Genomic DNA, 16,396 nt, shown 5'->3' with positions numbered 1-16,396 from the left:
CAGATGAGGAGCACAAAGGCAAACTGTAATATGAGGAACATTCAAATGGTTCAGTGGGGGCAGGGTCTACTTAACTCATTAAGTTGTGATCCATTATTCAACGAGATCAAGGCTCATGTGTACCTCAACTTTATCTCTTTGGTTCCACAACCTTTAATACACTCTGCCTGACAAAGATTCATCACACTCAGAGTGAAATATTCCCCTTGAACTCCAGCCTGAAAAGTCAAGAATTCCAGTTTTGCCCCACCCTCCTGTGTGAGGAAAAGCTTCCCAATGTCAGCTCCAAACAACCTGCTCTGATCTTCTGGCCCTTGATCTGGACTCTCTGCACTAGGGAAAACATCTGTGGATCATCTTAAACATCTCTCTTAGATCACTTGCATAACCTGTCTACATTTTAACCCTTTCCTGGTGAATCTGTTCTGCACCTCAAAGGGCCACATATTCTCCCTATTCTCATATGAATCTATTTTGCTGAAGCAGGATGTTGTCCAATACAGACTACACTTAATGAGAGGGGGTAGGAGTGCCTTAGAATCATGCCAAAGTATAGATGCACACCTACGACATAGCAACTGAATAAGGAGCACCGTCCCCCACAGGATAATAAAGGTGCAAGTTGCAATCATTCAAATCCTAAAAGCCTGAAAGAATTCCAATATCACTCGGCATGCCATGCAGCATCTATGGAGGAGAAACGGAGTTAATATTTCAGGCCACACAAGCATTCAGAAGAATGTCACAATATAAATAGCTATTGGAAGTTTCAAGCAGTGGACAACAGCAGGTTTGCAACACCAGTCATATCCCTTTCCTTCCACCAGGATGAGTTACCTGGGTTGACTGGACACTTTACTAGCTAGAAGAGCTGAGGGAAAAAGTTTCCTCACAGGATAAACAAAAATAAAAGCTTAGTTCAGAATTGAAGCAAAACCCTTGTTCTTTACACCCCCTGAACATCACTTAGCCATTGAACCTGAAGGTTTATCCAGTTGCCTGATTTGTATCCTGACAGCACCCAGCCACCTCTCTGTGGCCTTAACTAGGAAAACTTCCTTAATCTCAGTATAAATCAATTGTCAGCATCCACTGCTTTTTGTTGGACTCCCACTCCCCTCTGCTTCCCTCCTCCCAGGGACTGATCACGTCCTTTTGTCCCGCATTCGGCCCCAGTGAAATAGATTTCTTTAAATTCACCATGCTGATTTCTTTCAAAGTTTGAGAAACCTCATTTAACTGCTGATACTGGTGTGGTTTGTTAATCTCTCCCCATTTTCTAGCCTTTGGAAACTGGTATCATGAAGATGTCTGGTTGACATGATGGTACTGCTCTCGAAGTAAGCACTAGCTCATGTCATATGTTCGGTGGAGTCACTGAAGTCTCATTTTTCCTAGGTCTGACAGGTGAAAAGGGAGATCGGGGATCTCCAGGCGTCGGTAAGCAGGGCCCGAGAGGACCTCCCGGAGCACCAGGTAAAAGCTTGTTTCTGTGTTGGTGATTCCAGATCGGGCTGATGCTTCTCAAATTAATTGGCAGACTTTGTGAAAAATCTTCAGGTCCCACTTTAAGGTGTTGAGTGTAAAGACCAGGTTGACATACCGAGGGACAGCTGCACTGTTGGAGAGGTGGTCATTTTGGCATGCTGTGAAGTCGGGGCATGCCTGCCCTTTCAGGTGGCTGTAAAAAAAAAATCCTTTGGCCATAATTTTGAAGAATGGAAAAGGTTAAATATCGGCCAGCAGATCTGATGGTAGAACTCAGCGGGTTAGGTGGCATCTCTGGGAGGAAAGGAACTGCCAATGCTTCAGATCAAACTTGCAGTATGAGATTTAATAGATCATCAGTGTTGCCTTGTGGGATCTTTCCACACACAATCTGACTACCGCATTACAACGGTCACTGTACTTTAATAGGGTTTCATTGACCATAGAAAGTTTTGGGAAGATGCATGGTCCAAACAGCAGTGCCGAAATCATTTTGTGTCGTACAAGGAGCAGAAGTTGACCATTTACTGAACGCTGCAATCTAGGCTCAAATCCCGGCTCACTATTATACCACAGTAAGGGAAGTTTTGACAGTTGCATGAGTGTGCAGGTTCACTGTTTGTGGATGGATATCGTAACAATAGACAATAGGTGCAGAAGTAGACCATTCGACCCTTCGAGCCTGCACCACCATTCTGAGATCATGGCTGATCATCTACTATCAATACCCGGTTCCTGCCTTGTCCCCATATCCCTTGATTCCCCTATCCATAAGATACCTATCTAGCTCCTTCTTGAAAGCATCCAGAGAATTGGCCTCCACTGCCTTCCGAGGCAGTGCATTCCAGACCCCCACAACTCTCTGGGAGAAGAAGTTTTTCCTTAACTCTGTCCTAAATGACCTACCCCTTATTCTTAAACCATGCCCTCTGGTACTGGACTCTCCCAGTATCTGGATCATATTTCCTGCCTCTATCTTGTCCAATCTCTTAATAATCTTATATGTTACAATCAGATCCCCTTTCAATCCCCTTAATTCCAGCGTGTACAAGCCCAGTCTCTCTAATCTCTCTGCGTAAGACAGTCCGGACATCCCAGGAATTAACCTTGTGAATCTACGCTGCACTTCCTCTACAGCCAGGATGTCCTTCCTTAACCCTGGAGACCAAAACTGTACATAATACTCCAGGTGTGGTCTCACCAGGGCCCTGTACAAATGGAAAAGGATTTCCTTGCTCTTGTACTCAATTCCCTTTGTAATAAAGGCCAACATTCCATTAGCCTTCTTCACTGCCTGCTGCACTTGCTCATTCACCTTCAGTGACTGATGAACAAGGACTCCTAGATCTCTTTGTATTTCTCCCTTACCTAACTCTACACCATTCAGATAATAATTTGCCTTCCTGTTCATACTCCCAAAGTGGATAACCTCACACTTAGTCACATTAAACGTCATCTGCCAAGTAGCTGCCCACTCACCCAGCCTATCCAAGTCACCCTGAATTCTCCTAACATCCTCATCATATGTCACACTGCCACCCAGCTTAGTATCATCAGCAAACTTGCTGATGTTATTCTCAATGCCTTCATCTAAATCGTTGATGTAAATCGTAAACAGCTGTGGTCCCAATACCGAGCCCTGTGGCACCCCACTAGTCACCACCTGCCATTCCGAGAAACACCCATTCACTGCTACCCTTTGCTTTCTATCTGCCAATCAGTTTTCTATCTACGTCAATATCTTCCCTCTAATGCCACGAGCTCTGATTTTACCCACCAATCTCCTATGTGGGACCTTATCAAATGCCTTCTGAAAATTGAGGTACACTACATCCGCTGGATCTCCCTTGTCTAACTTCCTGGTTACATCCTCGAAAAACTCCAATAGACTAGTCAAGCATGATTTGCCCTTGGTAAATCCATGTTGGCTTGGCCCAATCCTATCACTGCTATCTAGATATGCCACTATTTCATCTTTAATAATGGACTCTAGCATCTTCCTCACTACTGATGTTAGGCTTCAGTTACAAATAGGAACACCATCCCTCTTCATGACGACTGTTTGAAATGAAACACACTCGTGGTAGCCTTGCTGTGATATCCACCGAGCTCATGCCTGACTCATAGAATAGTACAGCACAGGATTGGGCTCTGCAGCCCATAATGTCTGCACCCACTATAATGCTAAATTGAAGTAAATCCCTCCTGCCTGTACATGATTCATGATTCATTCTCCACATATTTACGTGTCTAACAACATTTTAATCCTCACTATTATTCCAGGTATTATCAGTCCTCTGGTAACCCATTCCCAGCACTTGTCAGTCTATGTGAAGACAACATGCCTCATACATCTCCCTTAAACCCTTCAACACTAAGACTGCCCTTTGCCTGCTCTGTAATGCTGTGGGATTCTGCAGCTGCAGCTCACCCAGAGCCATACTAGTAGAACAGTGGCTGAAACAAAGGGGTTAAATTGACAGTGTTAGTAATACAATGGTAGCAGTGAGAAATTAAAATAAAATTCACCCCTGAACTCCTCTGCTACTGAAACTCTCACCCACGTTTGTTATTATTCGGAAGTACTCCCAGTCATCCACCCTGTTTCACTTTCCATAGTAAGGTCTCTCCAGTCTCCAGGCACAGCAATCTACCCCGATGCATTTCAGTCAGGCTAGTTTGACGAAATCTCTGTCCAATTACCATCCACGTTTAATCTGTAGCATCATTGGTCCCAACACACTAGGCCACTGTCACACTAAGTTAAGGAATGCTTACCGTTCCCTGCCCAGACTGCATTTCGGGAAATTTGATCACTTGGCTGTCATTCTCTCACCTGCATACAGGGAGAGGCTAAAGATCAAAGCTCCAAAGATGAGGACAACGAAGAGGTGGTTGTGGGCAGCAGAGGAGTGGCTATAGGATTGCTTCAAGTCAGTGGACTGGGCCACGTTAAAGGTCTCATCAGAGGATCTGAATAAATATACCATGGTTGTCACAGACAACAGCCATAGAGGTGTGTGTACCCAGAAAATGATTCAGTCTTTCCCAGCCAGAAGCCGTGGATGAACCATGAGATCTGCAATCTGCTGAGGGCCAGATCAGTGGTGATCAAGTACGATACAAGTGGTCCAGGAATGATCTCTGGAAAGCCATCCCACGGGCAAAGTGACAATTCCGGACTAGAGTCACTGAGAATGTTCAACATCTGTGGTGGGGCTTGAATGCTATCACCTCTTATGAAGTGAAATCAGGCAACATAAGTGACAACATGGCTTTACTTCCTCAATGCCTTCTATGCTCACTCTTGCCATCAGAATATGGGGAACCTTCATGAGCTCCCACAGCCCCTGATAACCCTGTGGTTTCAGTCTCTGAGGCCAACATGAGAGCATCCTTCAGGAGGATGAACCCATGGAAATAATCTAACCCAGATGGGCCACCTGGCCAAGTACCGAAGACATACTGATCAATTGGCTGGAGTGTTTACTGATATGTTGAGGTACTCGCCTGTTTCAAGCAGTCTTCAATTTATAGCAGTACCTAAGAACGTGGTAACCTGCCTCAATAACTATCATCTAGTAGAACTTAAATCCACTATGATGAAGTGTTTCCAGAGTTTGGTGCTGAAACATATCAACTCCTGCCTGAGAAGTGACTTGGCTCCACTCCAACTTGCTTACTGACACAGCAGGTCCACGGCAGATGCCATTTCATTGGCTCTTTGCTCAACTCTGGAACATCTGGACAGCAAAGACTCTCTTTATTGGCTACAGCTTGTCATTCAATACTATCATCCCCTCAAAAATAATCAGTAAGCTTCAAAACCTTGGCCTCAATACCTCCTCGTGCAATTTTGTCACTTGCAGACCCCAGTCAGTTTGGATTGGCACATCTCCTCCACAATCTCCATCATCACAGGTGCACCTTTATGCTTAGCCCCCTGCTCTATTCACTTTACACTTATGACTGAGTGGCTAAGCACAGCTTCAATGACATACTGACTTTGGCTGATTGAAAGGTGGTGACAAATGAGCATATAGGAGAGAGATGGAAAATCTGTCTGTGGCGCCATTTTAAACTGTTTTCCCAGATTACGGTAGTGCTGCCAGCAGACATCACCATTAACCTCTTTTACTCTCTTTTTTCTCAAACGTTCTCTGCAAGCAATAGCCTGTAATTTCCCTTTTGATCTGCCTGCACGAGCTGGCATTTTTGCGGTGTGACCTGAGGTCTTGAAGGTGCAGGACGGTTGTGGCGTGACGTGACGTGTATGGGCCAGATCGAGGCGGTGGGGCCTGGGTTGGAGAGCAGGGTATGAGCTGCTGTTTGGCAGAGCCGAGGTGAGGCAGAGTTGAGGAGGTGGGGCCCGGGCCTAAAAGCGAGGAACAAGCCGATTTAAATACTGGGCCGAATCGAAGTGGTGGATTCCGGGCCTGAGAGGGTATCGAAGTGGCGGGTCCTGGGTCTGAGGGTGAGGCTGATTTAAATGTTGGGCTAGATTGAAAAGGCCCGGGTGTTGGGACCAGAGGCAAGTGTTCAGCTCACAGCTCCATGAGGTTTACTCATCTCTGCACCGAACTGAGGCTGTGGCCTGCAACTTACAGGCTGTGAACTCAAATCCAGTTCCAAATGTTATTTGATTAGTTTTACTGTTCGCACAATTTGTTTCTTTTTGCACACTAGCTGTTTGAATGTTTTTTTTAATGGATTCTATTGGGTTTCTTTGTTTTGTGGCTGTCTGTAAGGAGATGAATCTCAAGGTTGTATATAATATACATAATTCAATAAATGTAATTTGAACTTTGAAGCAACCTCTCACTCGATGTCAGGAGGACCAAGGAGCTGATGATTACCTTCAGCAAGAGGAAACCAGAGGCCCATGAGCTCTAATGAGGGGATCAGAGGTAGAGAGGGTCAGCAACTTTAAATTCCTCGGTGTTGTGAAGATTCAGCATGACATCTAAAACTTTGATAAACCTCATTCAATGTGTGGTGGAAAGTAAATTGATATGGCTGCATCACGTACTGGTATGGAGACACCAATGCCCTTGAACGGTCAATTCTACAAGAAAATACGGAGTCCGTCACGGGTAAAACCCTCTCCACCTTTGAGCACATCTACATGGAGCACTGTCCTAGGAAAGCAGCATCCATCACCAGGGATCCTCACAACCAGGTCTTGCTCTCTTCTTGCTGTTGCCTGCACTGTTTTTGTGCACTTTATGCAGTCTAGTGTAGCTTTCTCTGTGTTTTTTTTATTACGTAGTTCAGTCTAGTTTTTTGTACTGTGTCATGTAACACCATGGTCCTGAAAAACATTGTCTCATTTTTTACTATGCACTGTACCAGCAGTTATGGTTGAAATGACAATAAAAGTTGACTTGACTTGGCTTGAAAGTATAGAAGCCTCAGTACTCACATCATCAGGTTCAGGAACAGTTATTACCCCTCAACATCAGGATTTGAACCAATGGGATCACTTCACTTACCCCGTCACAGAAATGTTCCCACAACCTATGGGCTCACTTTCAAGGACTCTTCGTCTTACTGTCTGGATGTTCATTGCCCATTTATTATTATTTATTTTTCATTTGTATTTGCAGAGTTTGTTATCTTTTGCACATCGATTGCTTGACGGTCCCGTTGAATTTATTATGGCTGGTGGATTTACTGAGTGTGCCCACAAGAAAGTTATAGTGTTGTATATAGTGATGGTCGACACTCAGCTGGAGGACTGAAGAAGCACTATAAGGATCAGATGAAGAATGCTTTAAGGAAGTGCAAGATCAGACATGAGGACCTGGAGGATGTTGCTGCTGACCGTAACACTTAGCGATAGCTGTGTAGGGATGGGGTTTGTATTCTGGAGATGGAAAGAACAACCAGAAGACAGTAGAAGAGAGCCTGGAGAAATGCAGCCAAGGTTGTCACCACTACCACATATGCATGTCCCACCTGCAATAGAACTTGTGGGTCCAGGATAGGACTGTATAGTCATCAAAGATCTCACCATTAAAGGAGTGGACATCGTCATCGGATTCCGATGGATAACCAAAAAGAAGAAGAGATTTTATTTGATAATAACTTTACTTTGAACTTTGAACACAGGCAGCAAGGTCTGATTACTCATTTGCCCCGTGCTGGCCAACCTTCACCAGTTCCTCTTAAACAGTGCAGCAGATTTAAATCCTCTTCCTTTTTAAAAATCTACCTTTATAACCTCTTCCAGACTGCTGACTGTTCTATATATGTTTTTAGTCATGACTTTAATCGCTATTCCACTGACAGCCATGCCTTCTATTGTCTTGATTCTGGCTCCGGAATTCCATCCTGAAGGGATGTTTTAAAAGCGTGGGGTGTCACGTCAATCCAGTTAGTTGTTTGGCAGGAAGCTAATTGGTTTCACAGGGACATCACTGCCATTGTCATTTTTACCCTCGCTTAACCTCTCCTGTGTTCCACAGGACATCAGTGGATAGCCAGACCGAATGGGAGTGGGACTGAGACCGACTGGGAGTGGGACTGATAAGTAAAGTGGCATGTTTAGAATTTGACCATGACATTAGAACAGATGAGAAAAGGCTTGGTCAGAGGTAAGTATCTTAAAGGAGGAGAAATAGAGAGATGCAGAAGCTCATGAAGGAATTGTGGAACCAGGCAGCTAAAGGCAGGATTGACAATAGAGAGGTGAAATGTGATGTAACTGTTCACTTGTATCTAAACCTGCTGTGTTCATCTCTGTCTCTATTCCAGGCCCTCAGGGTGAGGGACGGACTGGGCGCCAAGGTCCACCAGGGCTTCCAGGACAACAAGGTAGCTCGGGACGTACAGGACCCAGAGGACCAAGAGGACCATCTGGGCCACCAGGTTACTGTGACGCCTCTACCTGTGCTGGCTACAATATTGGAGGTAGGACATACTACTTACTACCTGTGCTCCTGCACCTAACTGCTGCTCTGGCTACGATGCCTCTGTTTTGCAGAGCAAAAAAATGTCAGGAAATGCTAAGTCTGCCCTTTTGTATTTTGTCTTTTTTGTTGGTGTCACTCATTTTAAGCCTTAAGCTTCAGATACAAATCTGTTGCTGCTTTCCCTGCTGAGGCACAGCTTTGTTTTGGTTATATAAGCTGCAGTGATTAGTACTTGTGGCTATCGCTGTAACAGATGGGGCATAGGTAAAGCAATTAAAGTACGCTGCATTGTAAGTAATGCACCTGCTGAAATGCATGAAGCTTCTCTGCAGCTTTGCAATGTCCAGACGTTCTTTGTTCTAAATTCTTTTCCTCTGCTAAAAAAATAGACAATTTATTAAAAATAGCAGCAAAGGGGTTAAAAGTCAAAGAATCTACAGCTCTGTTACTGTAACAATAAACGAAACATGCCACTTCGAAGTGTAACTGAGGGAAAAGCACAGAGTCATTGGGTGGGGGGGTGTAGACAGAAGACATATACAACAGAAAACTGTGGTGATCAGGTCAATCAAGTATAGCTAAGGGCAGTGTAACTACTGCCATGCACCAGTTTCGGGGAACCTGAAGGAATATGATAAAGTAGTTTAAAGTCAGTATAGTTTCCTCAAGGGAAAATCTTGCCTGACAAATCTGTTAGAAGTCTTTGAGGAAAAAACAAGCAGGATAAACAAAGGAGAATCAGTGGATTTTGTGTACTTGGATTTTCAGAAGGCCTTTGACAAAGTGCTGCATGTGAGGCTGCTTAATAAACTAGAGTCCAGGGTATTACAGGACAAATACTAGCATTGATAGAGCATTGGCTGATTGGCGGGAGGCAAAGACTGGGAATAAAGGGAGCCATTTCTGGTTGGCTGGTGGTGACTAGTGGTGTTCCACTGGGGTCTGTTTTGGGACTGATTCTTTTTATGTTGTCCGTCAATGATTTGGCTGATGGAATCGATGGCTTTGTGGCCAAGTGTGCAGACAATACAAAGATTGGTGGATGTGCAGGTAGTATTGAGGAGGAAGGGAGGCTGCAGAAAGACATGTACAGATTAGGAGAATGGGCAAGAAGTGGTAGATGGAATTCAGTGTCAGGAAATGTATGGTTCTGCACTTTGGTAGAAGGAATAAAGACTTTGATTTTTCTCTTTTTAAAAAACAAGCTAAGTTTCGAGGTGCAAAGGGACTTAGGAGTGTAAAGGTTGATTTGCAGGTTGAGGCGATGGTGAGGAATGCAAATGCAATGTTAGCATTCATTTTGAGAGGACTAGAATATAAAAGCAAGGATGCAATGCTGAGGCTTTATAAGGCACGGGGGAGACCTTGGAGTATTGTGAGCAGTTTTGGGCCCCTTATTTAAGAAAGGATGTGCTGGCATTGGAGAGGATTCAGAGGAGGTTCATGGGAATGATTCCAGGATTGAAAGGCTTATCAAATGAGGAGCGATTGGTGGCTCTGGGATTGAGAAGAATGGGGGAGGAGGGAATCTCATTGAAACCTATTGAATGTTGGAAGGCCTAGTGGACGTGGAGAGGATGTTTCCCATGGTGGGGGAGTCTAGGATCAATTTGTGGTATTTGTTACTACTGGCAACTGTGGAGACCAGGTTATTGGATGTATTTAAGGCAGAGCTTGATAGGTTCTTGACTGGATACGGCACCAATGGTTATGGGGAGAAGGCCAGGGAGTGGGGCTGAGTATGGGGATAAAAGGAACAGCCATAGTTGAATGGTAGATGTGATGGGCCAAATGGCCTAATTCTGCTTCTATGTCTTAAGGTCTTTAGAACAAAAGGAGGATTTTTTTAGCCAGAGAGTAGTGAATCTGTGGAAAGTTGTGCCACAGACAGCTGCCGAGGCCAAGACTGTGCATATACTTAAAGTGAAAGTTGTTAGTTTTTTGATTGGTCATGGCATCAAAGGTTATGGTGAGAAGGTAGTTTATGGGGTTGAGTGGGATCTAGGATCAGCCATGATGGAATGGCAGAGCAGAGATGATGGGCTGAATGGCCTAATTCTGTTCCTATGTCTTATGGACCAGAGGATACAGCCTCAGAAAGAGATGTCCATTTTGAATGGAGATGAGGAATTTCTTCAGCTACAGGATGGTGAATCTGTGGAATATGTTGCCAGCGGTCGCTGTGGAGGCCAGGTTATTGGGTGTATTTCAGGCAGAGGTTGATAAGTTCTTGATAAGTTGGGGTGTGAAAGGTCACGGGGAGAAGGTAGTAGAATGGGGTTGAGAGGGAAATGGATCAGCCATAATGAAATGGCTGAGTAGACTTTATGGACTAAATGGCTTGATTCTATTCCTATGTTTTACAGTCTTGTTTCAGGGCACCTTAAGTAATTAAGGTGGGAAATGGTGTCAGATCTCTCAGTGGGAGAGCATTTTGGAGATAGAGATCATAATTCTATCTCCTTTACAATAGCATTAGAGAGAGATAGGAACAGACAAGTTAGAAAAGCATTTAATTGGAGTAAGGGGAATTATGAGGCTAACAGGTAGGAAATTGGAAGCTTAAATTGGAAACAGATGTTCTCAGGGAAAAGTATTGAAGAAATGTGGCAAATATTCAGGGGATATTTGTGTGGAGTTCTGCATAGGTACGTTCCAATGAGATGGGGAAGTTATGGTAGGGTACAAGAACCGTGGTGTACAAAGACTAATAAATCTAGTCAAGAAAAGAAAAGCTTACAAAAGGTTCACAGAGCTAGGTAGTGTGAGAGATCTAGAAGGTTATAAGGCCAACAGGAAGGAGCTTAAGAAGGAAATTAGGAGAGCCAGAAGGGGCCATGAGAAGGCCTTGGTGGACAGGATTAAGGAAACCCCAAGGTATTCTACAAGTACATGAAGAGCAAGAGGATAAGACGTGAGAGAATAGGACCTATCGAGTGTGACAGTGGGAAAGTGTGTATGGAACCAGAGGAAATAGCAGAGGTACTTAATGGATACTTCAGTATTCACTATGGACAAGGATCTTGGTGATTGTAGTGATGACTTCCAGTAGACTGAACAGCTTGAGCATGCAGATATTAAAAAAGATGATGTGCTGGAGCTTTTGAAAAGCATCAAGTTGGATAAGTCACTGGGACCGGATGAGGTGTACCCCAGGCTACTATGGGAGGCAAAGGAGGAGATTGTTGAGCCTCTGGCGATGATCTTTGCATCATCAATGGGGACGGGAGAGGTTCCGGAGGTTTGGAGGGTTGCGGATGTTGTTCCTTTATTCAAGGAAAGGAGTAGAGATAGCCCAGAAAATTATAGACCAGTGAGTCTTACCTCAGTGGTTGGTAAGTTGATGGAGAAGATCCTAAGAAGCAGGATTTATGAACATTTGGAGAAGAATAGATATGATTAGGAGCAGTCAGCATGGCTTTTTCAAGGACAGGTCGTGCCTTACAAGACTGTTTGAATTTTTTGAGGATGTGACTAAACACATTGATGAAAGAAGAGCAGTAGATGTAGTGTATATGGATTTCAGCAAGCCATTTGCAAGGCTTATTGAGAAAGTAAGGAGGCATGGGATCCAAGGGGACATTGCTTTGTGGATCCAGAACTGGCTTTCCCACAGAAGGCAAAGAGTGGTTGTAGATGGGTCAAATTCTGCATGGAAGTTGGTGACCAGTGGAGTGCCTCAGGGATCTGTTCTGGGACCCTTACTCTTCGTGATTTTTATAAATGACCTGGATGAGGAAGTGGAGGGATGGGTTAGTAAGTTTGCTAATGACACAAAGGTTGGAGGTGTTGTGGATAGTGTGGAGGGTTGTCAGAGGTTACAGTGGGACATTGATAGGATGCAAAACTGGGCGGAGAAGTGGCAGATGGAGTTCAACCCAAATGAGTGTGAAGTGGTTCACTTTGGTAGGTCAAACATGATGGCAGAATATAGTAATGGTAAGACTCTTGGCAGTGTGGAGAATCAGAAGGATCTTGGGGTCCGAGTCCATAGGATGCTCAAAGCAGCTGCACAGGTTGACTCAGTGGTTAAGATGGTGTATGGTGTATTGGTCTTCATCAATCATGGAATTGAATTTAGGAGCCAAGTGATAATGTTGCAGCTATATAGGACCCTGGTCAGACCCCACTTGGAGTACTGTACTCAGTTTTGGTCGCCTCAGTACAGGAAGGATGTGAAAGCATAGAAAGGGTGCAGAGGAGATTTACAAGGATGTTGCCTGGATTGGGGAACATGCCTTATGAGAATAGGTTGAGTGAACTTGGCCTTTTCTCCTTGGAGCGACAGAGGATGAGAGGTGACCTAATAGAGGTGTACAAGATGATGAGAGGCATTGATCGTGTGGATAGTCAGAGGCTTTTTCCCAGGGCTGAAATGGTTGTCACAAGAGGACACAGGTTTAAGGTGCTGGGGAGTAGGTACAGAGGAGATGTTAGGGGTAAGTTTTTTTACGTAGAGAGTAGTGAGTGCATGGAATGGGCTGCCAGCAACTGTGGTGGAGGTGGATACGAAAGGGTCTTTTAAGAGACTTTTGGATAGGTACATGGAGCTTACAAAAATAGAGGGCTATGGGTAAGCCTAGTATTTTCTAAGGTAGGGACATGTTTGGCACAACTTTGTGGACTGAAGGGCCTGTATTGTGCTGTAGGTTTTCTATGTTTCTGTGTTTCTATAACAATAAATATAAATTACATTCTTAATGGGCAGAGATTGACTTTAACACAAGATTGAGGCAATGCGAATTGAAAAATAAATTTACATAATAAATCACCCCTTTGGCTGCTCTTTTCAAAACAAGTGTGAAAGTTAATTTAGCATTTGCTTGTTTGTGTTTGTGTTTTTTATACTGACTGTTAAATGGGTTTCTGTTTTTCCTTGTCTTCTCTTCCACACCAACCCCATCTATTCTGGCAATAATTTGAAGCACAAGAAGTTTACAGTGATTATCAACTAGGAACAAGGTACTAGCTGATCTTCTCAGTGTTCACTGTCATGTTGGACGGGGGTAGAGTCGTGGGGCAAGCGTTCTGTCAATCTTGCCTCATCCAGGTTTAGTAACCACCATCAAACAGATATTACCAGCTTTTACCTTTCCACTTAAACCAGATACAAACACTTTTGTATCAAGGCTACCATGGCTGGAACACGGCCTTTAATCACTTTTTATAAACTAATCAAGCTAACAATGACCTACCAGTTTTTGAAACTAAATTGCTTTCATTGTCCACTATTTTATTCATCTGTTTTAATGATGAAAGGAGATTAAAATGCAGCTTCACTTATTTAAGAGGCACCAAGCTTGCTATCATTAATTGCTTTCTGATTGTCCTAACTGAGAAGGGATATCATGTGCATCTTGTTACTTGGTTGACTTCAATTCCTTTAGATTGCTACTTGCAAATATATGGAGTCTAAAGGTGCATTGCCCTTCCTGAGCACATGCTACTGTGACCAAACCAATTAATGCCATCTTTACCAGCATAAAGTTATCAATTCATTCCGAACCATCTAACAAACATGCTTTTCTATCGTATGAGGAAAAACCCAAGAAAAAAAGAACCCATTTGTCCCTGTCTTGTGACTTTCTTTCTATCTCCCTGGTGCTGGACATTGTTGTACTGTGTTTGCGTCCCCACCTCTACTCGTCTGTGTAATTTCCACTACTCATCATTGGTGTGTTTTAAATTTACCTGTTAAAATGTACATCAAGCACCAAACAGCTTAATGAATTTACAAATAATGTTCTAATATCTTACTCATATTCAATCTTCTGCCTCTCCATCCCGTGCTAACTATGGCTACTGTTGGTGGTGGTGGTGGGTTAAGGTGAATACAGTGATCCAACCGATCAAGACATCCCTGTAGTACAATTGCCTCCAAACTATCGAACCTATGACCATTATGATGAGCAAGAACTGTACATGTACCAGGGGTCATACCCCTACCCAAACCCACACTCCCAGCCCTCCTACCCAGAGCTTCGCCGTGAGGAACCAGATCATCCTTTCGAGGAGGACGGCGATGAATCGGAAATGGTTGAGATCCGGTCACCAGGCGTTAGACGATCTGCAAGGAGCACTTCTAAATGGAGCAGCACATCTTCAAGCTCAACAAAGGGGAGCCAATAGATGAGCGTTGTAAATATGGCGCGTAGTCTCACCTGTTTGAACCCTATGAAATGGGCAGTTGGTTCAACTCCTAGATTAAAAACAGGGACTTCAGCAGAGATGATTTAAAAAAAAAATTATGTAACAATTATCAGGTTATGTTGTTGCCAAATTAAAGCATTTGTGCCATTAAATGAGAAATTAATTTTCAAAAGATTTAAGAGTGTTAAGTATTTTAGCAGTACAAATGTTGACTGATCATTTTAAATCACTAATCTTATTGAAGGTTAGTAGGGTGCTACCATATCAGGTTTCTGTTACATTCCAAGGGCATAAAACTGTTGTAACCTTTCTGTACCATTTCCATTTGTGTTAGATTGACTCATTAATCTTTGAAATTTGTATCATGCTTAGCAAAAACAAACAATTTGGTTTAAATACTGTAAAAAAAGCATATGAATGGTTACACACTGAAACTGTTTCAAAAGTCACTGGACAATGTTTTACATGTAGATGACTTGTGGCAGAGTTGTCAAACTTGCTGCAGCAACGTAGAGCTGCGCTTTGAGTAGAAACCTTGCAAAGATGAATTTGTGCATTTGCTACCCACGAAGCAGTTTAAATGAAGATTGTATAGTTTTTCCCGACTTGTCCATTCCCCTGTGAGCTCTTGGCAGAATCTAGCAGGTAATTTATTTGGATGAAATGGTCATTGTTCAAGGAGCAAGTAAATAAAAGAAAACAAGTACCAACCTTTAAAGAGTATCTCCTGTTATTTTGCACAGGGAAAATTAAACTTACACAGCTGCACATTTCCTGATATTAATCGACAGTCTTAATTCTTTAGATATTTGATTGGTCTGTCTGCCCTGAAGTTGCTAATGCTGTCTAGATGTCTATCTGTACATCACATGACATCCCATTTCCAGTAGGTTTAGTACCCCTTGGGGCCATAAGTTTTTCAGATTTTGGAACATATAAGGAGATAGCTTGGGATCGCTATCATTTCAACTCTGACTTTATGTACAACCCGTAAGCAGTCTGTGTCTTACACTTGTTCATCATACATGCATTGATGCAGCCATTCAGCATGTTGGACTTCAATCTGCAACAATCTTGGCAAACACACCAATGAATTTCTCTTGCTTTGTGATCAGCAGGTGCATTATCAGCACAAATCATTACAAATTTAATGTCACTCAGGTCCCTTTTAAATCTTTCCCTTCTCACCCTAAATCTATGCCCCATAGTTTTGGACTCCAGAATCCTGGGGAAAAGAATGTTACTGTCCACCTTGTTATCTAGGCCTCTCATAATTATAAACATTTCTGTAAGTTGTCCCTCATTCTCCTCCCTATAACTCAGGCCCCCCCAGTTTTGGCAACATTCTTGTCTTTTTTTTTCCTGCACTCCTTCCAGTTTACATCTTTCCTATAACAGGTACCCAGATCTGTACATAGAACATAAAAATCTACAGCATTACAGGCTCTTCGGCCCACAATGTTGTGCCAACTATATAACCTACTCTAGAAACTGCCTTGAATTTCCTTACTGCATAGCTCTCTATTTTTCTAAACTCCAAGTACCCATTTAAGTCTCTTAAAAGATTTTATTGTATCTGCCTCTTAAAACTATGCCCCCTCGTGCTAGCCATTTCAGCCCTGGAAAAAGGCCTCTGGCTATCCACATGATCAATGCCTTTCATTATCTTATACACCACCATCAGGTCACCTCTCATCTTCCGTCGCTCCAAGGAGAAAAGGCCAAGTTCACTCAACCTATTCTCATAAGGCACACTCTCTATAGTATCCACAGCCTTCCTGTGGTGAAGTGACCAGAACTGAGCACAGTACTCCAAGTAGAGTCTGACCAAGGTCTTGTATAGC

At 43.3% G+C, this 16,396-nt stretch overlaps 1 protein-coding gene across 1 annotated transcript in view; it reads left to right on the top strand.

The window, feature by feature from the left end:
- Positions 1-15,251, top strand: part of col14a1a (collagen, type XIV, alpha 1a) — a 212,318-nt gene extending 197,067 nt beyond the window's left edge. Inside the window, exons 46-48 of the mRNA XM_059973127.1 lie at positions 1,399-1,476; positions 8,245-8,400; positions 14,230-15,251. Of these exons, the coding sequence (XP_059829110.1) occupies positions 1,399-1,476; positions 8,245-8,400; positions 14,230-14,531 (536 nt within the window). The 3' untranslated portion in view covers positions 14,532-15,251. The remainder of the gene's footprint in view (positions 1-1,398; positions 1,477-8,244; positions 8,401-14,229) is intronic.
- The last annotated feature ends 1,145 nt before the right edge of the window (positions 15,252-16,396 follow it).

This window comes from Hypanus sabinus, chromosome 1 (genome assembly GCF_030144855.1).
Source record: "Hypanus sabinus isolate sHypSab1 chromosome 1, sHypSab1.hap1, whole genome shotgun sequence".
Lineage (NCBI taxonomy): Eukaryota > Metazoa > Chordata > Chondrichthyes > Myliobatiformes > Dasyatidae > Hypanus > Hypanus sabinus.
This window is presented reverse-complemented; position numbering and strand designations above follow the sequence as displayed.